Source organism: Calypte anna, chromosome 27 (genome assembly GCF_003957555.1).
Source record: "Calypte anna isolate BGI_N300 chromosome 27, bCalAnn1_v1.p, whole genome shotgun sequence".
Classification (NCBI taxonomy): Eukaryota; Metazoa; Chordata; class Aves; order Apodiformes; family Trochilidae; genus Calypte; species Calypte anna.
This window is the reverse complement of record NC_044272.1, coordinates 1180085-1208084: the sequence shown is the minus strand read 5'-3', so window position 1 is coordinate 1208084 and position 28000 is coordinate 1180085. Positions and strand designations below refer to the sequence as shown.

At 60.9% G+C, this 28000-nt stretch overlaps 4 protein-coding genes across 4 annotated transcripts; all 4 read right to left on the bottom strand.

Moving 5' to 3' along the window:
* Positions 1–193: 193 nt before the first annotated feature.
* PNMT (phenylethanolamine N-methyltransferase) lies at positions 194–1738 on the bottom strand. The gene is made up of 3 exons (XM_030465934.1): positions 1554–1738; positions 1155–1362; positions 194–629 (listed from the first exon to the last, which is right to left on the bottom strand). Exons 1-3 carry the CDS (start codon positions 1705–1707, stop codon positions 194–196), a joined length of 798 nt encoding a protein of 265 aa, XP_030321794.1. The 5' UTR covers positions 1708–1738.
* A 982-nt stretch (positions 1739–2720) lies between these two features.
* Positions 2721–4029, bottom strand: TCAP (titin-cap). Its single transcript, XM_030465936.1, has 2 exons — positions 3843–4029; positions 2721–3380 (listed from the first exon to the last, which is right to left on the bottom strand). Exons 1-2 carry the CDS (start codon positions 3989–3991, stop codon positions 3125–3127), a joined length of 405 nt encoding a protein of 134 aa, XP_030321796.1. The 5' UTR covers positions 3992–4029; the 3' UTR covers positions 2721–3124.
* Positions 4030–4856: 827 nt separating this feature from the next.
* STARD3 (StAR related lipid transfer domain containing 3) lies at positions 4857–21981 on the bottom strand. The gene is given in 19 exon segments (XM_030465931.1): positions 4857–5840; positions 7552–7645; positions 8911–9015; positions 9383–9462; positions 9944–10039; positions 11039–11101; positions 12364–12456; positions 12916–12971; positions 13577–13586; positions 13588–13676; positions 14773–14794; positions 14797–14859; positions 14861–14893; positions 15032–15085; positions 15181–15194; positions 15197–15258; positions 15462–15562; positions 18127–18394; positions 21922–21981. Coding segments are annotated over 18 exon segments (1344 nt in total). The 5' UTR covers positions 18331–18394; positions 21922–21981; the 3' UTR covers positions 4857–5735.
* A 363-nt stretch (positions 21982–22344) lies between these two features.
* PPP1R1B (protein phosphatase 1 regulatory inhibitor subunit 1B) lies at positions 22345–25910 on the bottom strand. The gene is given in 9 exon segments (XM_030465935.1): positions 22345–22730; positions 22811–22960; positions 23249–23314; positions 23699–23827; positions 23989–24055; positions 24450–24472; positions 24833–24893; positions 25671–25706; positions 25708–25910. Coding segments are annotated over 9 exon segments (666 nt in total). The 5' UTR covers positions 25753–25910; the 3' UTR covers positions 22345–22641.
* Between the last annotated feature and the right edge of the window lie 2090 nt (positions 25911–28000).

The window sequence follows — 28000 nt, the reverse complement described above, 5'->3', positions numbered from 1 at the left end:
CACCCTGCCCTGATCCCCCACTGCAGCCCCCCCAAGACCCCTTCCCCTCTCCCAGGACCCCCCAGCTCCCCAAGACTCCCCCCAGGCCGTGCTGCAGCTCAGGATTTATTGGAGGGGGGTGTGGCGGTGGTTTGGGGGGCACCGAATCTGGCTCTTTTTTTTGGGGGGGCGGGGGAATATCCGGGGGGGTCCCTCAGGCTTCCAGTGGTTTCTGCGCGTGGGCGAAGAAGACGCCATCGACGTCGTCCACACCGGTGCGGAGGGCGGGGGGCATGGCATAGGCACGGAAATCCCGGAGGGCAAAACCAGCACCCACCAAAGCCCCCCGGACATCGGCCTCGTCCAACGGGACCACCGGCAGCCGGGCAGCCCCCGCCAGGTAGAAAGATTCCCCCAGAGCCCCCAGCAGCAACGCGTGACCCCCCGGGCGCAGCAGGGAACCCACGTGTGTCAGCGCCCGGGAGAAGGCGGCGTGGTCGGGGCTGACGGCTTCCAGGCAGAAGGCGGAGAGGAGGGCGTCTGCCGGGGGGCTCAGGGGGGTCCCCAAGGGGTCCGGTTGGTGCACGTCGATGGGAAGGATCCGCCGCAGCCGGGAACGCAGCCGGTGCTCCTTCTCCTGCCACGGCTCCCTGAGGGGATGAGGGGGGAAGCGCCCGGGATCAGCAAGGTGTCCCCCCAACACACACACAACCAGGGATTTGGGGGCAAGAGGGAGCCCCCCGGGATCAGCACCGTGGCCCCCACACCTTGGGATGGGAGCCCACAGGACCATGGGGCTGGGGGTCCTGCAGGGAGCAGCCTGGGATCCCCTGGAATGGGATCCCACAGGGATCAACCCAACAGCCACAGGGACACGGGGATGGGATCCCATGGGATTTGGGGACAGGATCCTGTGGGATTTGGGGCTGGGGTCCTGCAGGGATCAGACCAGTGCCTGTGAGGAATGTGGAGGCAAAATCCTCCTGGGCTCAGTCAGCATCCCCAGGGCCGTGGGGCTGAGATCCCGTGGGACGTGGGGACAACATCCCACAAGGACCATCTTGGCATCTATGGGGCTGTGATCCTGTAGGATTTGGGGACATGCTCCCACCACAGGACCATCCCAGCACCTCCCGGGGCCTGATCCCCATCTCCCCCCGTGCCCCCAGCCCTACCCACGTCCCTCGATCTTGCAGACGTGCTGGATGAAGGGGCTCCAGTCGAAGGTGCCGGGCTCCCCCCGTGCCCAGCGCCCCAGCTCCTCCCGGTTCACCGCCAGGTAGTCGGTGGCCACGATCTCCTCGAAGTGGTCACAGGCGCTCAGCAGTTGGTAGATGGTGGGGCCCGAGCCCACGTCGATCAGCGTGTGGCCATGGATCTCACCTGGGGGGGGGGGGGGGCAGGAACGATGGACAGCGGGGTTCCCACACCGAGCTGGGCACCAGGGGAGGGGGGATCGGGGGCAACTGAGGAGCGGGGAGATGAGTGCGGAGCGGGCAGGGTGGGTGACCACCCCGTGCCTCAGTTTCCCCAGGAAAAGGGTGGGTGGGGGGGCGTTTCCCGGGTCCCCTCACCGCTGGCGAAGGTCTCGGCCAAGCATCGCAGCTTCCAGGGCACCACGAACTCCTCGGAGGAGAAGTCGGCGCGGGGGGGCAGGTAGTTGTTCCGCAGGTAAGCGAGAGGCTCGAAGCGTTCGTAGCCCTCCCGGAGAGCGGCCAAGCTGCTCATGGCGAGGGGCTGCGGCACCGGCACCCACCCGGCCCCCCCAAACCCTCCTTATATCGCCGGGCAGGCCCGGGGGGGGGAGTGAGGATGATGTCCCCGTGGTGAGCGATGGGGCGGGGGCGATGCCACCATCCATCTGGATAACCAGGTTAGAGCCAGCGCCCCGGGGCCGAGGGACGCGGCTGAGCGCCGGCGCGGCCGGATCCGGCTCTTGTGTCCTCATCCAGCTGGGAAAAAGGTGGGAGGGAAGGATCCAAGGAGCCCCGTTCCACTCTCTGCGTCCTGGAGATTTTGCCTCCCACACCACGGCCCCGAGATGCCCGTGTCCTGGCCTTGATGCACCCCGTGTGCTGCCCCACGGGTGTCCCAAGGGATGGGATTGGGAAGGGGGTGGAGATGCGATGGGGAAAGGATTGGGCTGGGGAGGAGATCTCCCTGGTGCCTCCATCACCAGTGAGCTGAGTGTGCTGGACCTCAGCTCAGCTCCCGGCCGGAGGTGGCACCACCAACCCTTCCAGCTCCCAGTGCTCCCAGCGCTCCCAGCACCCTGAAAGAAAGGGTAGGATGGGACCCACTTCTGGGGCTGGGATTAAAGATCCCAAATCCCGTCTGCACCGGAGCTGGGGGAGGACAAAGGAGCCGGGGCCAAACGGCACGTGGGGATGGGACCGGGAGGGGACAGTGGGGGGACTGGCGGTGGCCCAGGGACAGCAGGATCCAGCCAGGCAAGAACAGCTAATCTGGGCACTGGCACTGGGACCATCCTGGACGTGGGATCGGTGGGGCTGGTACTGGGGGGGGGGGCAGTTATATAAGCAGAAGATTTCCCCCTCCCCAGCACCCCACCACACCAAAACCTGGGACCCTGCAGGCTGCCTGGGTTCCTCCAGCTGCCAGCAGGGCACTGTGCCTCAGTTTCCCCATTCCCTAGCAGAACCCCCCTCCCCACACCGTTTCACAGGGGCCATATGCCCCTCCTCACCCACCCACCCCCCCCCAAACACCTACACACAAAAGAAAATCCTCCAGGCCAAGCTGGGCACTTTATTGCTGTACAAAGCCCACGGTTTGTACAACCCCACTGCCCCCCCCCCCTTTACACACCCCCCAGGAACCTGCTCAGCCCCAGGGGAATCTCAGCACTTCCCACACTCACACCCCCTTCTCTTTGCCAGGGAAACTGAGTCACGCTCGGTGCTGCCAGGATCCCCCTGAGCCACCTGTGCCCCGTCCCCACCGGCTGCCTCCCTGCCTGCTGCGGGGTGGGGTCCCCCGGGGAGAGCCCACCCCCACCTGCCCCCACCCTCCTGTGCTGCCTTTTCAGGGTGGCTGAGAGGACCCAGGTGTCTGGATCCCCCCTGCCACCCCCTCCATCAGCTTCGTGTCCCCCCCGACCCCCTCCCCGACCCCCCCATCACCCTCAGCCCCTCTGGGCCTCTTGGGAGAGGGAGCGGGAGAGGGTGCGGGGGACCCCGGCCTTGGCCCCACGGAGGTCCTGGGGGGCGAAGAGGGGCAGGGGGAGGGTGCGGGCATAGGGCAGGAGGTGCTGGGCCAGAGGCTGCCCCAGGACCCCCACCCTCAGCAGCCCCCAGGGCGAGCGCTGCTGCAGCACCCGCACCTCCCCGCGATGCTCCAGCGTCTCCCGGTGCTGCCGATCCACCTCCCGCCGGCACCACCTGCCAACAGGGAGTTCTTGGGGGTCTCTGCAAACCCACGGGACCCCCCTGCATCCAGCTATGCCCCCCTGGGGCCACCCAACCCCATGGGGACCTCTGGAGACCCCCACATCCCTCATGAACCCATGCAGACACTTGCCCACCCCCAGCCCCATGAAGACACCCCCACCATCTCCCAACAGGACCCTCCCAACCTCCCTGGCTCTCCCATCACCTCCTTGGAGCCCTCCCACAGCACCTTGGGGACCCCCCAGATCTTCCCATGACCCCCATCGGGACCCTTAGAGCTGCCCCAAAGTCCCTTGGGGACTCCCCACATCACCCACGGCCCCACAGGGACCCCTTGGAACCAACCACAGCCCCTATAGGAACCCCTGAGGCCCTGGGGACCCTCAAGCTCCCACAGTCCACCCCGCCAGCACCCTAAGGACCCCCTGGCAGGGGGGCAGCAGTGCCCCTCACCCATCCTCAGGCCTGGTGCTGAGCTCCAGGTCCAGCCACTCGGCGCTGAAGCTCTCGTGCCTGCCCACGTCCTCCTCCCGGACCTGGCAGCCCAGGTGGGCACCCGAGAGCTGCCCCCCGCTGCAGACCACAGTGCTGGGCACCAACATCCTGCTGCTGCTGCTGCTGCTGCTGCTGCCTCCCCTGCCCACCCCCCCTGCTTATATGGCCCCACTGAGGCTATTTTGGGACGTGTGGCTGGCACCCGATGGAAAGGAGGGTGCCAAGGGCAAGCAGGGGGGTGGCACTGGGGACACGTGTGTCACCCGTGTGTGTCCGGCCAACCTCAGCCCCATGTGCTCACACCCCCCCCCCAGGAGGGGGTGACACGAAACAGACCCTATGGGCACAGGTAGGGCCCCCTGCCCAGGGGGTGTCTGTCCTGTCTCTGCCCACCCGCAGGGGCAGGATGGACCCACGGGTGACAACAGTGGGCTGCCCCATCAAGGTGGTGGCCACGTTGCCCTGGGCCACCTGGCTCATGGTGGTGGTAGCCATGAAGGGTCATTGGGATGTCCCCCCCTCTGCTGGGCAGTGCCAGGGGAGTGGGCAGGGGGGTGCCAACCCCGGGCCCCCCCGGCCAGGCTATTTGTAGGGCCAACAGATGGGGGCTGTGGACAGATGGGTGCTCCTCAGGTGCCAGAAGTGGGGGCTCACATGGCCACAGCTGCTGCTGGGGTGGCCACAGGGCTCCAGCCCCCCCACACACACACACACTCCCAGGCCATCACCCCCCAGTCCTGGTGGTCCCACCCCAGGGGCAGGGGGACATTCGGGGAAAACTCCCCCCAGGGTGAGCAGCACAATGATGCCACCATAGGATGGGGGGGAATGGCACCCTAAGGAGCCTTGGGGACCCACTGTTGATGCTGGGGGGGTTTTGAGCTGCCCCCAGCCCCACAGGCACTCACCCCCCCCCACCCCCTCCTCCTTTTTGTTGCTCACTGAGGAACGTGGAGAACACAGAGGTGCAAACAGCGTGAGGCTTTTTATTCTGAGAGGCACCAACCGGACAGATCGGGGGGGGCAGGACCCCCAGGATGGGAGCAAGAGGGGCAGAGAGCCACAAGGGGGGGTCCCAGAGCCCCAGGGGGGGGCTCAGCGTGGGTGCTCCCCCCTCACTGCAGCGCTGCCAGCGTCTGCCCCCGCACTGCTTCCATTTCTGGCACAGAACACGGCACCGGCGCTCACAGGTAGAGAGAAACTGCACTCGCCCCCACATCCCCCCCACACCCCCCCTCAAAAAAAAAAAAAAAAAAGGATAAAAGTCTCTGCTTAAGGCAAATCTGCCTCCGCCCGCAGCTGCAGGAAGGGGGGGGACGAGCTCAGATGAACCCCATGGAGAAACAGGGGTAGGGCAGGGGGGTCCAGGCAACCCAAAGGCTGGGGGAGGGATGTCCCTTGCACAGCTCCCCCCCCCTCACCTCCTGCAGGGTGGGGGGCACAGCCCTAGGGAGGGGAATGAGGCACAAACTGCCCCTCTGCCCCCAAGCCTGGCCTGGGGCTTCATCTGGACAGAGGGGACAGACCCCAGTCCTCACCCCAATGTGGCCTTTTCCTCCAGCCCCCCCTTCTCATCAAACTGGGGAAGGAACACAGGAGTTTGGGGGGGGGGAGTCACAGCCGAGCTCCCCAGCCTGGGGCTGAGGGTCAGGTCAGAGCCAGGGCAGAAGTTTGGCACACAAAAAGGTCCCAGTTTGGGGGAATGCTGGTGGGAGAAGGAGCTGATCTCCCTCGCCTCATCTGGGAGCTGTAGGTCTGGGGTATCCCCTCCTGGGGGGGTCGTGGGGTCCTCTCCCAGCTGTCCCCCCCCGGCCCCAGAGGAATTGTGGGCACGGGCAGGGCCCTGGGGGCTCAGGGTTTGCTGGTCAGCTCGCCCACCCGCTGCCGGAGGTGGAAGGTGAACTCGAACATGGTGGCAGCCAAGCTCTGGTGGATCAGGTACCGGGGCAGGCGACCCTGGGGAGGGACAAAACCAAAGCCATGAGCCAGGAAAATGGGGTTTTGGGTTCCCAGTGCCCACCCAGCAGTGCCAGCCCCGGCTGAGGGATGGCACCAGCACCGCAGCCGGGGAGCGGCTGCAGCCCCGGAGATGGAGCCCTCCGGGGGAGGAACTGGAACGTGCTTTGATTTCCCTAAAAAAGCCCCGCACGACTCAGCCCCGCCCGCCTCGGCCTCGCTCTGTTATGTGAGATGCATTAAAAAAAAAAATAAAATAAATCCTTGCCTCTGCGGGGGTGGGGAGCTGAGGGGGGAGCTGTGCTGGGGGGTGCCGAGGGGTCCTGGGTGCAGGGGTGGCTGAATGACTACTGGTGAGGGGGGTAGGGGGGGTCTGGCAGGTACAGGAGGACCACCCCAGCTTGGATTTGGGTGATTCCGTGTCCCTGGAGCAGGTTTTCCCTGCAGGAGATGGTGGGGCCATGGCTCCAGGGGCCATTCCAGAGCAAAACGAGCTCTGGGGTGAAGCTCCCGCTCGGATCCAACCCAGGGAAGGTTTCATTCGCAGCCTCTGTTGCAGGAAGGGATGAGCCACGGGCTATAAATACTTGTTCAGGGCCAAAGGAAACGGTCAGACAGCCCAGGAGAGGGGTCTGGGCAGCAGCAGAGCCCTCGGGAAGATGGTGGAAGCAGTTGGGAGGTTATTAATAGCTCGGCCGCTCCGGCATTTCTTCCCACAGCGGAGGCACGGGGTGGGCGAGAGCTCTCCAGCCCGGGAAGCACAGGGAACATCCTTCCCTTCCAAGCCCCATCTTGCACAACGGGTTGGTTATCTATCACTCCCCCCCCCAAAAAAAAAATATACAAAACAAACAACTCATAACAGAGGAGTGGAAGAGGCCCCGGAACCAGATCCATGAAGGAAAACCCCTCTCCAGGGCAAAGGGGCAGGAGGCTGAGCTCCAGCTCTGCCCTGCTGCAAACCCTCTCCCCGGAGCTCAGGGAGGACCTGGAGGGGAAGGAGAGGGAGACGTGGGAGGGGAGAGGAGGGGGCTGCAGCTTTGAGCAGAGTGCTGATGAATGGAGCCTTTGTGCTCGCTGCTGCAGCGCCGTTACCACGTCAACCTTCCTCGGAGGAAGAAAAGGGGCCAAGCTCTGCTCTGCTCCCCCCACCCACCCACCCACCCACCCATCCAGCTCCCCTCCTGCCCTGCCTTTTGCCTGGGTCACCAGCAAGGACTGGACACATCAACATCACTAAGGGATAAAGCACCTTTCCCCAGGGTGGGGATGCAGCCCCAGGGGTGGCTGTGTCAGGGTGTCTGGAGCTGCAGCAGGTTCCCAGGAGCTGTAGCAGGTTCCCAGGAGCTGTAGCAGGTTCCCAGGAGCAGCAAGCAGCCAGACAACACCTCCTGTGCCCATTTTCACCCCCTAAAGAAGACCAGAACCTCCTCTCCCTCAAGCCCTGCACACAGGGATGTGAAATCCCACAGTGAGATCTCGGACAGGTAAGGACGAGCTCTCCCAAACTTGTTGGGGTAAGAGGGTGACTTTCAGGTAGTGTTTAACCTCCCCCTGCAAAACTTGAGTCCCTGTGGGGCAGCTTTTGGTAAGGAGCCACTTTCCAGAGCAGGACAGTGGCTGCTGGGAGCAGAGGGCAGGACCTCAGCACACAGCCCGGGGAGGGGCCATGGCTGCAGCCTTCAGCATCACCTGAGAACTGGGGCTTTACCTTCAGATCCGTGTTGAGAATCCAGATGAAGGTGCAGACCCTGGGGTTGCTGGGACATTTCAGGACGATGAATCCTCCAGGCCCATTCTCACCCCTGCAGGGAAGCAAAACCCCCACGGTCAGAGCCAGAGGAGGCTGCAAGGGCCATTCCCCAGCACCACAGGAGCACAGCACCCATCCTGCTCCACCTCCTGCAGCAGCTGCTGGTCCTGGCAGTGAGGATGAGAGCCCAGTGGGGTAAGAGCAGATGTGTGGAGGGCCCTGGGAGGTGTCTGCTTCAGCTGTGGGCACACGAGCCAGCACGGTGAGCCAGGTTGGCTACAGGTGCTGTGGTGGTGGCAGTGCCAGGGCTGTGGAGCAGCCACTGCCTCCAACACAGGCTCTATACCTTGGGGAGGTTCCCCAGGCAAAAATCCATGGGAATGGGTGCAAACAAGAGGTCCCAGGGAAGCCCTGCACGGTCAGGAGAGAGTTCAGCGTGGGGGACCTTGTCACTACAGCCCCCAAATCCTTTCTGGCACCATCTGATCTGCCTGGGAGATGAGAGCCATGCTCACCCCCCCAGCCCAAATACAGATTTCCCCTTCCCCACTCACAAACACACTAATTTTGCTGCATATATCTGTAAAGATTTTTCCAGGCCCTGAAGTCCCCAGCTCTTAAATAGACTGAGGCAGCTGTAACGGCTCCGAGATAAAATGTCAATTACTTTAACCAGATTATTAGGAAAAACAAAGTCAGTGTGCGCAGTGGCACAGCTGGGCCCCGGGCACCAGAGCAGCAGTAACAAGGAGTCCTTGTTTATGGAGATCAACCCTGCCGAGATCCATCACCAGCCAGGCCAAGCTGTCCCTTTGGAAGGGAAGAGGCCAAACCCTGCTGACACTCTGGGATCCCGTCCATCCTGACGCAGCTCCTTCCACCCATGGGACCACCTCTCAACGCCCGTAGCCTTTAAAGTCAGCAAGTGGCTGGCTTAGGAGAAGCAAAAGGCATCTGAGAAGCTCCAAGTGAGCCACAGTCAGCTGTTTACTGCCCCTCAGAAATGGCAGCTGGCCCTGTTTGGGAATTAACTGGGACATAAACAGGATGCGGAGCGGGATGGGGTTTGTGCTGTTACTGGTCAGCACCTCCACTCCCCCGAGCTGGGAAACGCCCAAGCAGCACTGAAGAGCACGGAGAGTTTCTTGAACAAAGGGAGAAGAACAAGGGAAGCAAGGTTGAGCTCCACAAATAGCTCAGCTTCCTGCAGTCGCTGCCAGGAAGGCAGCAGGGTTTGCATTTAAATGGCTCCGTGCCCTCGGCAAAGCGCGTGTCGGGTACCGACCCAAAACCCAGAACCCAGAACCTGCCTCTCACCTGACATACTTGGAGAGTGGAGGCTTCAGGCTGTGCGTGGTGGAGATCCCCGAGGACACATACCTGTCCCTTCTCCTCTCGATCCTCCGTACGTTCACGAAATCCCTGCAGCAAAGAGAGGGCCCTGGCTGCTTGACAAGCCCCGGGCAGGAGCAGATCCTGCTCTCCGGATGGCTGGGAAAGGCAGAGGTGTGGCAACACAAGGACAAAGCACAGCACAGTGCTGCCCTTATCAGGGAGACTGAGACAGATTCTGAGCTCGGAGGCTCCTGCCAGAAAAGTCTGGAGGAGAATTCTGGGGCTCCCTTGCCTTTGGGAGCCTTATCACAGCCAGCCCTGCCTCCTGCACACCGGGAGCCCCTGGGCAGGGGCAGAGCTGGGACAGGATCTCTTGCTGCCCTCAGATGCTTCTCTTTGTCTTTCAGGAGGGTGCTGAGGGGCTCAGTACCAGAACAGAATGGAATAAACTGACCTTGGGGAAACGACACCACCCGCAGCCCCAGCTGCCACGTCGTAGGAGACGATCGTGTTGTCTTCAACCCTCTGCAAGATCTGGGGGGGTGGGAAAAAGAAGAGATTTTTCCTCAGACTGTACCTGCAGGTGATAGGGACCCTCCCTTAGAGCAGCACCAGGGATCTGAAGCAAACAAAGTGTCTCCTGCAGCTGATCTGCCTCTCAGGGGGCACAAGCTCCTGGTGACGTGTGCCCAGCTTTGGCTCCTGTCCCTGTCCGGGCGGGGGGCACAGGCATTGCTTCCAGATCCCCCCCACCCCAACACCCAAGCCCTAGCAGGGCAGAGGGGGTCCAGCTCAGCTGCTGGCCCAGCTCCTTGCCCAGCGGAGTGGCCCAGGCATGCAGCTGGCTCTCACAGAGCACGGGGCTCCTACGGATGAGCAGCAGAGATTTAACGCCTCGGTGACTCGGATCCAGCAACGCTCCAGTCCTGGGCACAGCCGGTGTTGGACTGGGGAGCTCCAACTCTCTGCTCCAAGGAGCTCCTGTGATTAAGCCATCTTTGTCCAGCACGCTCACCTGGCAAGCTGCCACCGTTCTGTTCCACAGGATCATCTTCTCAGGCTGGAGAATAACCTCCTGGTAAACTGTTTCAGCAGAGCACTGCAGGAAAGCCTGAGGACAGAGCCAGAGCTGTCAGCCAGCCCCCCCCCTACACACACACACTGCTTTCCCAAAATGATTTTTAAGGAACACAGAACAGATGACAAAGAACAACTGGGATAACACAAGAGGGGGGAGAGCTTGGCCTGGCTCACGCTCACGTAAAGCTGAGGCTGTCCCCCTTCTGCCAAGCTCCTCTCATTCCTGGGGGGCACCCAGGGAGTCAGAGAGGATGGAGCAGCCATTGACCTGCTGACAAGGTGTCAGAGGGCAAGTGTCTGTCTGTCTGCAACACGGTGAGACAGACAGCTCCTCTCCCCCACCCCTCATCCCCCTTTATCAGCAGTTCTGCTGCAGGAAGCTGCTGAAAACCTCTCCCAAGCTCCAAGCACTGACACCCCTCACTTTTCCATGTCCCTACGGGATGGGGGGAAATCTTTGGAGGCAAATGGTTAATGCCTGGGAATGGTTTTCCTCTGAAAGAGGGAGCTGCTCCATCAGCAGCTCCTGCCAGCGAGGCAACATATGCACTGGAACAAAGAAAAGGCACCACAGCCCCAGTGCTTCATTAGAGTGTGGTTCCCAGCCAAGGCTCCAGCGAGGGGCACGGAGCAAGGCACCTCCGAGCAGCTCTGCCCGGTGCCAGGCAGCAGCAGACACACACTCAGCCCTGGTCTTGCTGGCAATTAGTTGCAATTAGCCTCCTTGGTCAGATTAGTCCTAGATGCTGGGGTTGGAAGAGAGTCTTTTGCAATCACCTGCTCCCACTTCTACCAAGCAGAGTCTGGGGCCCAGCATGTTTGCTGGGGAGGTTTGTCTGCTGGCCAAGGGGCTTTCCTGGAGAGATTCCCTAGAGAGCTGTGAGCTTCATCTGTCTCAAGCAAAGCCAGGGTGGTTTGCAGCCTGACTTGTCCTGCCAGGGCCAGGACAGAGGCTGAAAGCTGAGCCGTGGCTCTGAGCAGAGCAGTTGCTCTCTGCCTCTACCAGGAAACGATCCAGGAAGATTCTTACCTTTAAAATAAAGGTCTTGCCATGGAATGGTATTTCAAAAGTGTAAACAACATCACCAAAGTCCTGGGTGGGAAATAAGGAAGTTACATTTTAGTAAACCAGCACACTGTGATAAAGAGCTCCCTCCTGTCCCAGCCTCTCCCCACCCCCCCAGCACAGGTGCTGCATGCAGCACGTTTCAGATGCCCAAAATTTCCATCAACACAAAACAACATCCAGAGCAGCAGCAGTGACAAGACAGAAAAAGAACCTGCCCAGTGCCAGGCTGCAAACTCCACAGCAAGGTCAATTTCTCTTTGTAGAGAGAACGACCAAAGCCAGGGGAAGAGCAAGGGGCTGGTTTGCCAACACCACTGCTGGTACCTACATCTGAGGAGAGCCTCCCCGGAGGGGTTTGGGGATGGACAGATGAAAACCTTTCATCATTAGCCCTGTGTTAAAGTCTGGTTAGTCTATTTAAATCCATCCCCCTTTGGATAAAGAAAACAATCTGCCCAGCTAGTTTGGCATCAGACAATGGATCACTTGACAAGGGAATTTTGAACACCAGATGAGACTGCAGTTTGCAGGACTCGAGCCCCAGTCGTGTTGTGAGCCCAAGAGCAGAAAGCAAGGTTGGGTTTAGGGGGCAGAGATGCTGCCCCTTATCTCTCCACCCTTTTCAAGAGCTCTGGGTACCCCAAAAAACTCCACATGGTAGCTGAAGGAATGAACCAGGGAGGTGGGGAAAGAGGAAAGGCAGAGCCTGCTTCACTCCCTGCATCTTCAGAGGGCCTGAAGCCAGAGCTGAGACTTGCAGACCTCTTTGGTAAAAAAATTAAAAGTTGTTAGGCAGAGATGTCCCCAGTTTACACCCCAGCACCCACAAGGTCCCTGTCCTGCAAAGAGGGAACACAAACAGCTTTAGGGCTGAGAGAAGCAGTCTGTGCCCCCTGCTCTGCCCCCTCCTCGTGGGCCAAAGTTGGCCAAAAAGGTTTGGTGTCCCCCACCCAAACCATGCTGCAGCCCCAGGACCTCAGTGTGCCCCCACCCCACAATCACAACACCCACCCAAGGTGAGCTGGCTGCCCTGCAGCCTGGAGGGGGGGGAGTGAGGGGCTCCCTCCTGTCACAAAGGAAGGCAATTAAATGTCTAATTAAATAAGAGGGGATTTTACATTTAACTGAACTGGAATAGATTCCTAATTCAATCAGGTAATTGTAACGCTTGTTAATTTTTTGTGTTGCAAGGAGGTTTCAAAAGCCTCGTTTCTCCACCCGTTTTTGCTAAGCCATCCGTGCTCCTGCCAGCAGCTGGGGTGTGCTGGGGGTGGGGGGACACTTGCATTATTTTTCTCAAACTTCCAGTTCTCCTCCTGGGCGAGGATTTGGTCCACAACCTCCATGGCATCCTTGCCTTGCCGGACGTACTCCTTTTCCTAGGAGAGGAGGGAGCAGATCATCAGCAGGGTTTGTAGAAAGGATGAAGCATGTGTGTGTGTGAGGTTTGATGTTTGCTGCCCTCCTCCTGGGCATCGCCACACCACCAAAAAAAAAAAATTCTCTTAATTTGGGTCACAGAGGCCTCATTTCAGAGCTCGAAGCCACGCTCCCCGCCCTGGCGTGTATCCACACACCAGGTGCATCCACCAGCACACGGACTTCCAGCAGGCAAAGGGTTGGGAGATGCCCAGAGGAGGAGCCAGAACCAGGGCTGAATGGCAACAGAACCACTTGGAAAAGGGCAGGAAGCAGCCTGTGCCCAGCAAGGCTCCAGGGAGGTGAAGGACAAGCCATGGTTCAGCGAGGGATGGTGGAGGTGATGCCCTTCCCAGGATGTGACTCTGTAACTGGGGATGGGAGTAGCAAGGGGAGGAAGGGACACACTGCCCACTTACCTGAGCTGTCAAGGCCTTCCTCCCTGCTCCCTCCTCATCAGACTCGTTGTCTGACCCTAGGGGGGAAGCAGACAATTAACTCACTGTTGATGAGGATGCTGCTGCTCCAGCCTCTGACCCCCACATCCCGTAATCACTGAACGGTTTGGGTTGGAAGGGAACTTAAAACTCATCCAGTTCCAACACATCTGGTGCCATCTGATGGGGAGGACAACCCTGACACTGCCAGGCCTAGCCTCCCTGGGAGGCAGAGCACAAGCAGGGTGTCACCTACACCCAGACAACTGCTCTGCCTGATGTCTCCATGCTCCTGAGCAGGACAGAGCCAGAACTGGTGGTGTCAGAGAGCAATAACTTACTGCCAGCTCTTCTCACCTTTGTGTAGCAACTCACCCCCCATGCCCTCATCCCCAGGGCAAGCACTTCAGCCACATCAAGAAGCATTTAATCCCAAGAGCACAAAGGCTCAGGTTTCCCCCAGAGCAAAAGCTCGGGGCTGAGCTCCACAGGTGGCCACATCCTGCCCAGGGCATTATCCTCACTGCCCAAGGGCTGGGATAAAGAGACAGAGCCTGAGGAGGAGGCAGTTATGGAGGTGAGGAGACTCAGGAGGGATGAACATGAGGGGAATGGGGTCAGGAAGTGAGGGGACCTGGCTGACCTGCAAAGGATTTCTGGCGGGGAGTAGAACTGCCCCTCGGAAAGGGCTCGGGGGTAGAGCAGGGGCCACGAGAGGCTGGCAGCCTGGGCTGCCAGGTACCCTGAGGACCAAAGAAGAAGGTTTACACATGGAAGTCCAACACTTCAACACTGAGGAGTCCTGGAGCCCCCCAAACCACCTATCCCTTCGGAACCACCCTCCCAGCCCCTCTCCTCCAGACCCAGCTGCTCTTTAGCACCCACACCAGCCCACAAGCCTCTTCAGCTCCTGTTGCCTCATCTTTTTGTTTGAGACATTTTATCTGCATGGAGATCAATGGGCTCTTTTGCCTGTCAAATCCAAAGGCGATTAAGCATCTAATTAAATAAGAGCTTCCCCTGGAAGCAATTTGGAACCTGAGCCTAATCCAATAGAGGCATTAAACACTTGATCATTTTTTCATCTTAAAGCCTCCTTGCAAGACCCAAACATCTCTGGTGTTTTCCAGTCAGTCACTACATTTCTGACCAGATTGACAAACACTCCTTCATTAAGTGCCCATTTCCCAGTCCTCGTTCTCCAGTTAAGCCTGGGAGAGCCACAAACTCCTTTTGCTGCCTTGGGAAGGGTTCAAACACCCTCTCCCGAGCAGGAGCCTTGGCAGCTTCGGGCACCCGGCCCCGCAGGGTGGTTTGTGAAGCACTGGGTCAGACTCTATCTCTGTTTGGTCTGACCTAGAGGCTGTAAAATTTCACAACACCATAACTCAACACCACGCCCCCATTAACACGGCTGTGACTGCAGCAATCCTCTCCAAAAGGTCTCCAGCCCAGATCCAAAGGCAAATATTCCGAGAACCGAGAGTCCAACGGGGCTTGCCTGGCATCCCTCCCACTGTTTCAAAACATCTTCTCCCATGTGGAGGTGAACTCTGCTTCCAACATGTCTGGCTCCAGCACCCCAGGCGTTGGGGGGGAATCCTGGCACGTTTTGCTCCACTCAATTAAAAGATGCTTTTTATAATCTGGTATTTTCTACCCCTGAAGGGACTTATATACCATAGCAGAATTGAGTCAGGCACTTGCAGACCACAGCCAGCATGGAGATCACTTCCCATAAATGTCAGATCTGTCAAGGTGCTGCCAAAAGCAGCAGAAACCCCAGGCCTGGTTAGTTTGATTCTGCCAGCTCCTACCAGAGAGCAGCAAAATACTCACATCGTTCCTCTTCTCGCTTCCTGAGGTTAGGACTTTAAAATCCAGGAACCAGGTCTCTAGCCAAGCAATGACAAACGAGACGATAGGGAAGTAAATAGCCAAAGGCCCCTTTGCTCAGAAGCTGCGTGGAAAAAAATACAAAAAAACAACCAAAACCAAATAAAAAATCAACAAAACAAAGCAGAAACCACAGGGAGTTGACACAAACGGGAACGCGGCGGCTTCAGGGAACCACAGAGCAACCCCCTGGGAAACCAACCTCGGAGAGGATGACCTTGACAATCAGGAAGGCACTGGATACCAACGTAGTGACCTGGAAAAATAAATATACCCATCTCAGACCCTGCGTGAATGCCGGGCAGGGGAAGAGAAAGCTTAAAACCAGGAAAGCAGAAGGGGCCTCCTTACCGCTATGGCCCACAGTGGCGCAGCTTCACCACAGCGTAGGCCAACAGCAGCACAAAAAACGAAAAGAAAGCCCAAGACCTTGGAAAAGAAGAAGCCATCAGCACCAGTCACTGCCCTTGTTCCTCTGCCAGGTGCTGGGGGAAGGGGGGACACAGCTCCTGAGGACTTCGCCATCGCCACAGATGGGGTCGAGGCTGCAGGGAGACCCCCAGCCCCCCTGTCCCGTGGCAGGCAGACCCTGCCCATCCCTCAGCCCTGCCACCCCCAGCTCCAAAGCTCACCTGCTGTGCTCTGGGATACTCACAAATATATCAAAGAAAGAGGTTTTGAAATGGTACTTGATGATTTCAGTCTCCAGGTTCTTCTGGATGCCCTCCTTGGTCTGGAGGGGAGACAGGAAAGCAGAGAGCTGTTGAGTGCACTGATAAGAAACTAATGGCAGAAAGAACCCGGCCAAGCAGTGGGCAAGGGTTATCTGCAGGTCAGGTTCTGCAGCAGGAACACAAATGCCTGCTGTGGGCTGGCCATGGGACCAGGGGAGGGTAAACCACCTCCTTTCACCCTTGGCTTCACACCCAGGGGTGTGATCCAGGCAGATGGGAACTGAAGCAGCACGCTGGGGTAGGTTGAAACATTCCCACGTGAGGGTTCCTAACACTGAAAAGCTGCTCAGCACATCCAGCACCACCTCAAGCCCTCAGTGTGACACCACCTCCTGCTCTCTGCTCCCACGGGTGGCTGCTGGTGACAGACTTGAGCTAAGGGGGGGGGAATGAAAAACCTCAGGGAAAACCTGCCCCAGCACTTTCAGAACAAAGCATCTCCATCAGCTGGACAGTCTAAGCACCTCTCAGTCCTCCCTCAGCAACCTGGTGGAATTTAAGGATCCCCTCTCCTTCCCCCAAGCCATCTGGCTCCCCACGTGGAGCTGCCCTCCAGGAATTCTGATGGGGGAAGTCAAGCAGCACGTTCAAATGGGCTGGCAAAGAGATGAGGGAGGAGAAGGGGAAGAGGGACAGAGCAAGGGGATCCAAGAGATGCAAAACCATGCACTGGGGTATTGTATGGAAGCCTGGAAAAAGCTCACTCATTGCCTCACTTCAGACAATCTGACAGCCCTGGTACTTTTGTCACCATAAATCCTGTTCTGGGGTGCCTGGAATGGCTGCTGATGAGGAAGTGGATGGCTCAGGTAACTGGAACAAATGCTTCACCTTTAGGCTATTGGTTTGAACACAGCCCAGCTGGCCAGCATGCTGCTCCAGGCTGACAGCTGTTTGATGAGCTGTGAGAAACAAGTTGGTGGATCTCAGGCCAGTCCTTGGCAGCCTGGTGTCCTGGCTCCTTCTCATCAGACAGTCCAAGGACAGAAGAGGCAGCCACCAGGAAACAGTCCCTCTAGGTCAGGGCTGGGGCTTAATATTCCAGGAAAGGAGGGGAGAGGCAGTTCTGCACTGCTGCCCTATCAGGACACACACCAGAACCACCAAAAGAGCCTCTCCCCAAGCCCACAACCTGGCTCCAATATGCTGCAGGAGGAACAAGAGGCAGAGAAGGCTTTTGGGCTGTGATTTTGGGGAAGTGTTTCTGGTTTAAAGGAAGAAGAACCCATCTGAGGCATCTCCCTGTCCCCCAGCTTGCAGCTTTACAGTTTGCAGGCAACAGACATTTAACGAGGGCCAATTTGCTCAGCTTATCTCTGCAGCGAAGGAAACAGTTTGATAAAAAAAGCATTAGTCATGATAGAAAATCACTGCTCTTCATAACTAGGCAAATAAGCTGTCCTAATAGCTTTAAATATGCAGCATCTCGGCTCGGGGCCCAAATATCAGCAGTTAGTCACTCATTAATGGCTACCTGCAAGACCTAGGCTGGCAGTCACCCTGGTGACCGTGCTGGCAGATTATCTCCTGGGGGGGTGGATGTTTTGATTTGTGGGCAGCACCTCCCCAGAGAGCCCAGGGAAAAAAAAAGCAAGGGGCTGGGGGCCAAGTCGGGTGCCCAGGACACCATCGGCACGGCTGGAATGCTGGCCCTGGGATGGTTTTTCCTAGCCTGGGCAGGGGGGTCAAGAGTCCCTCCAGGCTCTGGGGTGGGTGGGTGCAGCAGGGAGGGTGAGGGGGCTGCTGGCTCAGACAATCTGTTAAGTGCAGACATAAATAAGAGATAAACTGGGCAGAGATAAGAGCTGCTAAGTGAGCCCAGGATCCAGTGCTGATAAACAAAGGCCAGACCAGGGTCTATCTCTTCATCTCCCCTCTCTGCTCAGGTTGTTCCACAGGGAGGACACGTAGTGCCCGAAACCCAGCAGAGCTGGGACCAGTTCAGGAAAAAATAAAATAAGAAAAAAAAAAAATCCAGCCCAGGGAGGAGTGAGTTTGACTTGTGGGGACGGAGGTCAACAGAGCGGATTTTCCCCTGGTGGTTGACACAAGGAGCAGACACATGGTGTGACTGAACCAAACCCTCCTGCTCCCTTTCCTGCCTCCCAGCCCGGCTTCCAGAGGCCAAGATTAAGGGCAGTAAATTGGGATCAAAGATCAAAGCTCCTTTATCTCTGCCTGGCAGTTGGAGGGGGTGAGGGTCTGCACCTCCCGCCCTGCTCCTCAGACACACAGAGCTGACTGCTGGCTGCACACCAGGCAAAGGGAATGGGAGGGAAATTTGGCCAGCCTGGCAATTCCACGGCCCCAGAGCTCGTTCCAGCTACACACGAGGGTGTTAATGACCCTGGAGGGCCAGGACAGAGCCCGGCTGCAGGAAACGAGCTGGACTTCAGCTTACACCAACTGCACAGGGGCTCCTCAGCCAGCGCCAATCAACCCAGCGCCGGGAAGAACAAACAAAGACTTGGCCCAAGGTTTCTGCAACAGAGCAATTAATGTGGAGGGAAAGTCAATTAAAAAGAGGGGCAAAGACTCCAGGGATTTTCTTCCTTCGACTTACGTTCAGCTCAATGATCCACAACAAGGAGATGAAGAGGAGGTCGAAGGTGACGAAGAGGCAGAAGGTTCTCCTCACGTCCGAGATGGCTTTCCTCTTCTCTGGAGAGAAGTAGCAGTAAGGGGAGAAGCCCTGGTTCTGGGAGAAGGAGGTGCTGATGGAGGCAATGGCTGGGAGGCTTCTTTCCAGGTCTGTTGGTTTGCTCATCCTTGGCCCAAGCCACCCAGGGCCTACGTCAGTGGGGGCAACATCTGCCAAGGCAGGGAGTCACCTGCAGGAGAATAAAGGGGACCCTCAGGTCTATGCTTTCCCCTTTTAAAGTCAAACATTCCTGTTCCCAAATCAGATCCTGCCTGTTTCATACCATTCCTGAGGGAAAAGGCTAATTCTACCTTTTTTTTTTTTTTTTTTTGCCTCCCTATCTGAACTGAAGACATCCAAGCACCCCAGCACCCACACTGAGCAGAAGCAAAGCTCTGCCCTCCCCCTGCTCACCCAGGGAAGGAGGAATCAGCTGGGAAAAGCTTGGGAGGGTCCAGGAGCCACCAGTGAGTGTCACCAGGGCCTGGAGGCAGCGGCCCAGAAGAGGCTGGCAGCAGGGTGAGCCAAGCTGGGGCTCCAGCCAGCGGCCAGAGCAGCAGATGGCAAACCCTGCAGAGATGCCAGGGCAGGAGGGAAAGGGGCCTGGGGGTGTTTCCATGGAAAGGGAGCAGTTCCTGGGATGCAGGATCCACCCCGAGCAGCCTCCTCTGCAGGGATGGATGCAGAGCTCCCTGGGGCTCTGTGTTTTACAAGGGGCAAAGCTGGGGAGATGCCTGTTCCCAGCTCCCACCCTGCGTGGCCAGGAGAGGAGTTTGCTCCCCGAGTCAGGACCTGGATTCCTGCCTGGATCCAGCCAAGAAGAGCAGCAGGAAGGTGGGGAGGGACACACACAAGGCTGCTATCCCAGCCTGGCAGTGCGAGGTGTCCAGGTCTGTGGGGCTGTTTTCACCCCAGCCCTGCCAACCATTGTATTAAAATGTTTCCTCTCTGTCAGCACAGCACAAGGAGGCCACTGTGCTCCCAGCCCGTGCAGCTCCACACACGCTGGGGACAAACAAGGAAGGAGGATGCCAAAAAAACAGGGCTGGGATCTGCCAGTCCCTGGCTCTGCCACCCCCGAGTCACCCACGGTGGGGCACAGCTCCCAACCCGTTCTCTGCAAAATCCTCCCCCTGCTCAAGGATGTTTTGACCCCAAAAAAAAGGCCGTGGGGGTTACTGCCTCACAGCTCTGCACCTTCCAGCAGCCCAGGTCTCACCTGACACAACCAGGAGGCTCCAGCAGGAAAAAAAAAAGGCCCTGGGAAGGGGTAATCTGTGGGTCAGAGATGCTGCAGCTGCAAGAGCCGAGCACAGCCTGATCTGGGGCGATTTTGGGTGCCTGCACCAGCAGCTTCTGCATCCCAGCCCTCTGGGAGAGGTGGGGTGGGAACAAAGCTGGAATCCTGTCATGTCCCCATGAGCCTCACACAGACACCAGGGAAGGAGCTGGAAGGAGCTGGAAGCCTTGTCACTTCGGATCAGCCACAGCCCTGAGCAGCTCCGAGCAAGGGGCCCATCTCCAAGTGAGGAAAAGTTGCAGACATCTGTGAGCTCTAAATAAAAGATGGGCTTGGGCTGGGGCTGCTGCCTCCCCCCACAGTGGGGCCTTCCCTCAAACACCACTTTGCACTTAGGCAGCACCCTGCAACCTTCACAGTGCTTTAAAATCACCCGGAGAGCTTCACCCACCCCACTCCCACCCAGGGACATGGCAGAGAGAGGGGACATTCTGCTCTGGAAATAACCCCCCCTGGGGTAAAGCTGGGTCCAGTTCTGGGGTCCCCAGCAGGAGAAGGACAGGGAGGTGTTGGAGCAAATCCAGAGGAGGCTCTGGAGTTGCTGGGAGTGCTGGAGCAGCTCTGGAGCCAGGGGGAGAGAGTTGGGGGTGTTGAGGCTGGAGAAGAGAAGGATCCCATGGGGAGACCTTAGAGCACCTTCCAGTGCCTGAAGGGGCTCCAGGAAAGCTGGGGAGGGACTTGGGACAAGGACAGGGAGGGATGGGATGAGGGGTGATGGCTTTAAACTGGGAGAGAGGGAGACTGAGATGAGATATTAGGAAGAAATTCTTTGGGGTGAGGGTGCTGAGCCCCAGGTTGCCCCCCAGAAGCTGTGGCTGCCCCATCCCTGGCAGTGTCCAAGGTTGGATGGGGCTTGGAGCACCCTGGGCTGGGGGAGGTGTCCCTGCCCATGGCAGGGGTGGCACTGGGGGGGCTTTAAGGTCCCTCACACCCAACCCAGCCTGGGGTTCTGTGACACAGCAGAGAGCAGGAACCCTCCTGCAGCCCACCCAGCCCCAATCCACCAGAGATAACCAAAGCCTGGGTCAGACCTGGGGAGGAGGGCTTTGCTTTCAGCTCACCATGGGGTTTAAGGAAATATTTCAAGCCCCCTCAACCAGCACCACTGCCCCACGCTCTGAGCAGGTCCCAGTTGGGCCTTTTTCTGGGTGACAGATGAATTATTGAGCACCCCAGTGCTGGGTGACACACTCCAACACCCCCCACAGCCAACACGACAGTGTGAGGGGCACACACTGCCCTCAGGGACACCCTGGGTGACAGTGACAAAGCCCAACAGGCCACCAGGGATCCCACAGGGCTTTTTTAGTTTAAAACCCCACAGAAACGGGTGTCTTGGGACTCTGAAGAAGGGTTTGGTTTCGGTTTTGCTGACGCCTGTTTCGAGGGGCTGGGAGGTGATGCCAGACCAAGCTCCAGTGTCACCCCCCCAAAGTCACCCCTCCCCCCCCAAGTGTCACCCCCTTCCCAGTGCCACCACTTTCCCCTCTCAGCTCTTGGATCCCAGTCACAGGCTTGTCATTAGGCAGCCGTTTGCATGCTAATGACACGTTAATGACACATTAATGACACGTCTCATCTTGTGACACTTCTCCTTCCCTCCCCACCCTCCCCCCCCCCTCTCCCCGCGCCCCCAAATTCCCATTAACGCCTCTCCACGGCTCACGTGAGGCTGTCACCAGCTCATCCCCGTGTCACTCTGGGTGTCACCTCTCCCCCAGCGGCACCAGACCCGGCACTGGGGCAGGAATGGGCCGGGGAGGGGACAGAACCCGTCGGGGACACCAAAAGGAGCCTGAGCTCCGCAGGGGAAGTGGCGCCTTTAACGCAAAATAAAAGAGTAAAATAAATGAAGAAAATAAACCCCGCTCAAAAAAACAAAACAAAACAAAAACAATCAGAACCACCTGAAGTGACCCGGTACCATCAGCCACGTTCACAGCCCGGTCCCGGGTCAGGGGGAGGGGGTCCCGATGTGCAGCCCCCCAGTACCGGCCGTGCGGGTCGGTGTGTCCCGGGGAACCGGCGGTGCTCATCCCGCGCCTCTCCGAGTCCCTCTCCTCCCGTGGGTCAGGACCAGTGAGCACCGTGGGACCCCTCAGCCCCCTCCGGTATCCCGAACCTGACCCAGCGGGCCGGGACACCGCACCCCGGGAGATGGGGGGGGGGGGTAGGGGAGGACTGGAGTTCCGGGGTCTTTGCCCCGCAGCTGCGGGACGTGACCGTGACACCGGCGCAGCGGAACCACCGCCGGGACCCCTCGACGGGCGCACACCGAGAGCATCGCGGGACCACCAGAGCCTGGCGGCAGCCGGGACCGGAACCAACAGGACCGATGGGACCGACGGGGCCCCCGGGACAGCCCCGAAGCCCCGTACCCCACACTCCCCCCTATCCCACCCCCCCCTTCCCGGTACCTGCTGCCCGGGGTCGGTCCCCACCGGAAGCTGATCCGCGCGCCGCTTCCGACCCCGCAACCTTCAACCCCGGAAAGGAAGCGCGCGGCACCGACGGCCCCGCCCATCGCGGGATAACCGGGGGGGGGAGAGAGGGGGAGACCATTCCCCACCGAGGGGGGGGTCAATGGAGAAGGGGGGAATCATCCCCACCGAGGGGGGGGGGGGTGTCAGTGGGGTGAGAGATTGAGCGCTCCGCACCGCGGGGGCTCCCCCCGGGTCTGACCCCATCGCTCCCTGCTCAGCCCCCCCGGACCCTCACGCCCCGGGCTGTCCCCCCAAACTCGGGGGTCTGTCCCCCACCCCAAGCCTCCCACCCCCATGGCCCCCCAAAGCCTCTCCAGCCGCTCTGTACAGCCGTTTATTGCGGGCGGGGGGCTCTGCTCCACGGGAGGGTTGGGGGGAGAAGGAGCCTGGAGCGGGACCCCAGACCCCAGCACTCGGGGGTCCCGACCCCACTCCGGCCCCGGCAGCCGAGGGGAACAGGACCCCCGGCACTGAAGCGGGGTGGCCATGGCCGTCTGGGGGGTCCCGACATGGCGTGGCGTGACACAGCACGGCACAGCACGGCACGGCACGGGACACGAAGCGCAGGCAGCAGGCGAGGGGACAGCCGGGGCTCGGGGACACGGGCGAAGCTGCTGTGGCCGGGGATAGCCGGTGGCCGGTGGCCGGGGGTGGCTAACTGGTGCCCAGCGGGAAGGTGGGCGAGTGGCGCTCGGTACCGATGGGGCGTGAGGGCACCTCCGCAAAGCCCACGTGTCGCCGCTCTGGGGACAGAAAGGTGGCAGCGGGTCAGGCACGAGGGGCAGCGGTGCCAGCGGGGACAGGGGAGGTGACACCCGCCTACCCCCGGTGCCGCTGTCCTCCGGCTCCCGGCCCGGCTCCTCCTCGTCACCCTCCGCGCCCTCGGGGTCCTCGGGAATCTCCGACACCGTCAGGGACTTCAGGTCCTCCTCGCGCTCCTCAAAGCCACCCGCAAAGGACACCTTCTGCCCACCTGCGGGCAGCCGGGATGGTGGCCCCAGGGACACCCCGGGAGGGAAATGAGGACCCCCCAAGCACCAGCACCCACCCAGCATCCCCAGGCGAGGGGACCGTATCCCCCACTGTCATTCCGGTCCCCTTGAAAATCCCCTCGCTGTCCCCATCCCCTTGCCACCCATCTGCCATCCCCATCCCCTCACCAGCCCCACCCCCCTCACCAGCCCTGTCCCCTTTTGCCATCCCCATCCCCTTCCAAGCCCCGTCCCCTCACTGTCCCCATCCCTGTCCCCATCCCCCTTACCTTTCCGCTTGTGTGCCCTGGGGCCAGCGGGGAAGTAGCTCCTCTCCCTGCCCTGGCTCCCGGGGGCTGCTGGGGCAGGGGACAATGAGCAGGAGGGCAGGGGGAGACCCCCGTGTCACCAGGCACCTCTGGGGACAGTGGCACTGCCCAGAGGGCGGATGTGGTGGCCCAAGCAGGCAGAGGGTCCAGGCAGCATCAACAGCACCAGCCTGTGTCACCCCTACCCCTGGCACCCATCCCCTACCCAGAGGACACCTGTGTCTGCACCCCTGAGCTCCACAGCCCCGTCTCTGTGTCCCCACAGCTCTGGCAGCCATGTCCCCATATGCCCCAGGGACAGCAATCCTGTCCCTCCCCACGTCCCCACATATCTGGCAGCTGAGTCCCTGTGTCCCCACACCCCCCAGGCTCCAGTACCCCCCTCCCCATGTGTCCCCCTGCCCCCCTCACCAGGCTCGAGGGCACTGTCAGGGTCACAGGCGTGGGCCAGCTCGTGGTCCCCGTCATCGGCCTCCCCGTCAGAGCTGTCACCCCCGGCCAGGCCACCCTCCATGTGGGACTGCACGATGCGCTGCACCGCTGGGGAGGGGGCAGCATCAGGACCCCAATTCGGGCACTGGGGGCACTGGGATTTCCCCCCCCCCCAGCACCCAGGAGGGGTGGGGGAGTCCAGTGTACCCAGCTGCCCCCAGCCCCTCCTGCCCCCCTCCCATGCCTCAGTTTCCCCGTTCAGCCAGTACCTTTGAGCGAGGGCGGGGTGTAGGCACACGGGTTGGTCCTCTTTGGTTTGAGCAGGCAGCCCTCACGCTGCTGGAGAGAGTGACACAGGGGACAGGGTCCTGGCATCCCCCCACCCCAAGGGCCACCATGGCTTCCTGGGGGAGCCAGCACCCCATGGGGACATCACACCATGGGAACCCGGGAGAATGAGGATGGGGATCCCACAATAGGGACACGAAACTGAGCCACCCCCAGGGAGGTGGTGTTGGGGACCCTGGGTGTCCCCATGATGGTCATGAGGTGGCCAAACCAACAGCCTGGCTTGGCTCTGTGTCCCTGTCCCCTGCACTGGCCAAGGAACCAATAGGCACCAGGGAGGGGATGGGGCAGTGGGTGCCTGGGCTGGGCCCCAGTAACCCCCCAGTGCTGGGAGCTGTGGGGTGGGGGGATGGGGCTGCCCGGGGTCCCAGCGCCCACTCACCTGGTAGGGCAAGGACTCATCCTCTGGGACAGCAGCACCGGGGAAAGAGCAGTGAGGGGGGGACCAGGCAGGGACCTGTCCCTCCAGGTCCCCACTCCAGGAAGGTCACTCTCGCCACCAGGGACCTGCCACAGCATCCTGTCCCAGCACCATGTCCCCTCACTGCCACCATGTCCCATCCTGGATACCCCATCCCACAGGGGACACTCCATCCCATCCTGCCACCGTGTCCCCTCCCTGCCACCATGTTCCATCCTGGACATCCCATACCGTGCACAGCACATCCCATCCCTTCCACCGTGTCACCTCCTGGCCACCACTTCCCACCCCAGCTGTCCCCTGCCACCTCCTCCATCCCTGCCCCGTGTCCCTGTCCCGCTCACCTGGGGAGGAGTGCTCGGAGAGCTGGAACAGCATGGCTGGCGTGGGTCTCCGTCGGCGGATCTGGGGCACAGGGGGGGCAATGTCACCAGCCATGGACACCCAGGGTCCCCTGTCCCCTGCACATGCCTGCACCCGTGTCAGCACGTGTGCAAGCTGGGAGCCGTGCGAGGGGAGCAGGGGACGGGGGCACCCAGATCCAGCCAGGATGAGGGTCCCCATGGAGAGGTCCCCGGGGTGGGAGTCCCCGCCGAGCCAGCGCTGGTGCAAGGTGCAGTCCCCTGCAGAGGGGCCACGGCCCCACCGTGCGGTCCCCACAAAGTCTCTCCTGGCCCCTCCGCGGGGGGCCTGTGTCCAGCACGTGCTGGGGACGCCCCCTCGGGCTGGGGACAAGTGGCTGGGGGTGGCTGCACCGTCCCCCGGAGTGTCTTGTCCTCTCCTGTTCCGTCCCTGTCCCGTCCCTGTCCCATTCCTGTCCCTGTCCCCCTGCACAACTCTCCCACTGCGGGACCGCGACTCGCACGGGGACTTCGGAGCTCTCTCGTCCTGTCCCCGTCTCTCCCCTCTCCCATCCTGTCCCAGCATCCACTCCTGTCCCTCACATCCTGTCCTCTGCCTTCTCTCTCCCCTCCGATCCTCCTTGTCCTACTCTCCCGGTCCCATCCCGTTCCTCCTGTCCCACTCCGTTCCCATCGTGTCCCATCTGTATCTCACACCCTGGAGATCTCCTGCCCCCCCATCCCTCCTGGTCATGCCGGAGGTCCCTTGTCACCCCCGCCGGTAATCTCAGGGTGACAGGGGACCCCCGACGTGACCCAATCCCCCGATGTCCACCCTCACCATCTCGACGGCGCGGGGGTCCAGCTGGCTGGGGGGGGGCCGGCACCGAGAACTGGATCTTCTTACGGTCCTTGGGGTCCATGGCCTTGAGCGAGTGTCAAGGGGGCTGCCAGGGAGGGTGGGGGGTCTCTGCCACCGAGCGAGTGTTCGGTAGCAGCCGGGGCTCGGTTACGGCGAGGACTGAGAGCGACGGGAGGTGGAGAAGGCAGAGCCGGTGAGGAGGAGGAGGAGGAGGAGGAAGGAGAGGGAGGGAGGACAAGTCTCCTACCAGGCGCTGAATTATTCATCTCCCCGGGCAGGGGGGCTGAGGGCTCGGTAATGAGCCCTTGGGGACCTTCCGAGGGGGTTCAGCCAAGCCGGGGGGGGGAGGCGGGGGGGCTCTTAACCCCTTCCCTGCCGGGGGGATGCCCCCCCACAGCGATGGCCAGGTGGGACAGGACTGGCACAGGAATGGTTGCCTCCACATCCCTCGTGCCTCAGTTTCCCCGCAGGTAAGGCAGGCGGGGGATAGGGAGAGGAGACAGGGTCACCTTGCCCTTGAAGGGGCAGCAGGAAAATCCTCCAGCAGGAAAATCCTCAGTGTCCCACCGGCATCACCGGGACAGGAACACTGCTCCTTCGGGAGTGGGATCACCCGGGGGATACGGCCCAGGGACATCCGCGGGGACACAGGACCCCCAGAAGGTCCCATTACCTGTGTGCCAGGGTTCCACCATCAGTCGGGGACGCCGGGGTGTGCCAAGGGCAGGGGACTCTGCCCTCACCCGGGGCCGTGCCTGGCTCTTTCCTGCTTTTCCAGGTGGAAAATTCCACCAAACCCAAAGTTTCCCCCTTGGCAATTGGGGGTTTGGGACCCCCCCGCCGGGCACAGCCCCCCGTCCAGGCACCACTCGGCACCAGTGCTGGGGGCTGCACGTCCCGGGCTCGGCCACGGCTCTGCTGGGCGCGACCCCGGCATCGAGGGCACCTCTCCTGGTGGGGGGACAGCTGGCGGGTCCCTGTATAGGGGGACAGCGGGGCCACCACCAGCCGAGTCGGTGACACGCATCCCCTCATGGGGTGGCCCAGTCAGGGGACACGGCCAGGGCGGTGTTGGTGGCGCTGGGACTGAGGAAGCCGCCGGTGAGGAGGAACAAGGAGGGGGAGCCGGGATCTGGCTGCGGCCCCCGGATCTCCCGGAGCTCCAACGGCTGCGGGTGGCCGCGGGCCAGGAGCCGCCGTTCCAGCAAAATATTTACCCAAATGGCACCGTGCCATGGACCAGCCTCCCGCCCGCCCGGCAAAACACGGCACAGCCCGGCTCTGTGTGGCTAAACATGGCATGGCTCGGCACGGCACAGCATGGCAAAGCTGGGCAAAGCCAGGCCCTGCTCGGCCCAGCTGGGTCCTGCGGTTCGGCACAGCCCTCGAGGGACATCCCAGGGACTGACACCAGCACAGCCCATGTCCCCATGGAGGACATGGCAAGGCCGAGGTGGGGGGACAGGGTGAGGGGTCGCTCGGTCACTCCGTGCCCTGTCTGGCCCCACGCCAGGCTCTGAGCATCGTCCCTGTCCCTTGTCCCCATCCCAGCGCGGGACCGGAGTCGTTATGGAAACAGGTTCCCGTGCTCCTTCCCGCTGCTGCCTTTCCCGATCCTCCCACCCGCGAAGCTGCCTTGCGAGGGGGTGGCCGGGTGCCCTCCCCTCCCTGCGCTGCGGCAGCAGCAGCACCCGCAGCCCCCCGGGATCGGCACGCGCCGCCCGCGCCCGCACCCACGCAGCCAGCACCCGCGGTGGCACCCGCAGCTTGGGAGGAACCGCACCGGGCCCGGCATCCAGCACCCAGCACCCAGCACCGTGCTGGAGAGGGGATGGGGTGCCCAAGCCCCCTCCGTGCCACGGGGCTCTGGGCACACGTGTGCCACATGTGCCACACACGGTCCCGCTCCTCGCCAGGTCATCCTGGTGCCATGGGCACCCGGGCTGCTCCGTGGCGTGCGGGGACAGAACCGCCCGTGTTTCTGCCACACCGTGCCCGTCCCCGTGTCGTGCGGCGGGGGCTGCAGCTCCACGCGGCAGCGAATCCTCCTGCAGAGAGAGTAAAAATAGCAGCAGGTTTTGGGGAAGCAGCACTCGCCACCTCGGTCCCCACCAGCGGGCACTGACCAGGAGCCACAGGGAGTGACACCAGGGCCACGGGGACGGTGGGGCCACGGTGTCAGAAGGGGCGGGTGCTGCGTGGACGTGGTGTCAGAGTGGCTGCGGGGCTGCGTGGGCAGCACGGGGGGATGGGGTCTTCGGGATGGGACTTCGTGGGAAGAAGGTGCCATGAGGATGGGGTGCAGTGGG

Excerpts from the sequence above, each read along its gene's own strand:
- PNMT (XM_030465934.1), bottom strand. The coding sequence starts at position 1,707 with ATGAGCAGCTTGGCCGCTCTCCGGGAGGGCTACGAACGCTTCGAGCCT. Across the intron at positions 1,363-1,553 it reads GGCCGAGACCTTCGCCAGCG|GTGAGATCCATGGCCACACG; the intron begins GTGAGGGGACCC and ends CCCCCCCCCCAG. Across the intron at positions 630-1,154 it reads TGCAAGATCGAGGGACGTGG|GGAGCCGTGGCAGGAGAAGG; the intron begins GTAGGGCTGGGG and ends TCATCCCCTCAG.
- TCAP (XM_030465936.1), bottom strand. The coding sequence starts at position 3,991 with ATGTTGGTGCCCAGCACTGTGGTCTGCAGCGGGGGGCAGCTCTCGGGT. Across the intron at positions 3,381-3,842 it reads AGCACCAGGCCTGAGGATGG|GTGGTGCCGGCGGGAGGTGG; the intron begins GTGAGGGGCACT and ends CCCTGTTGGCAG.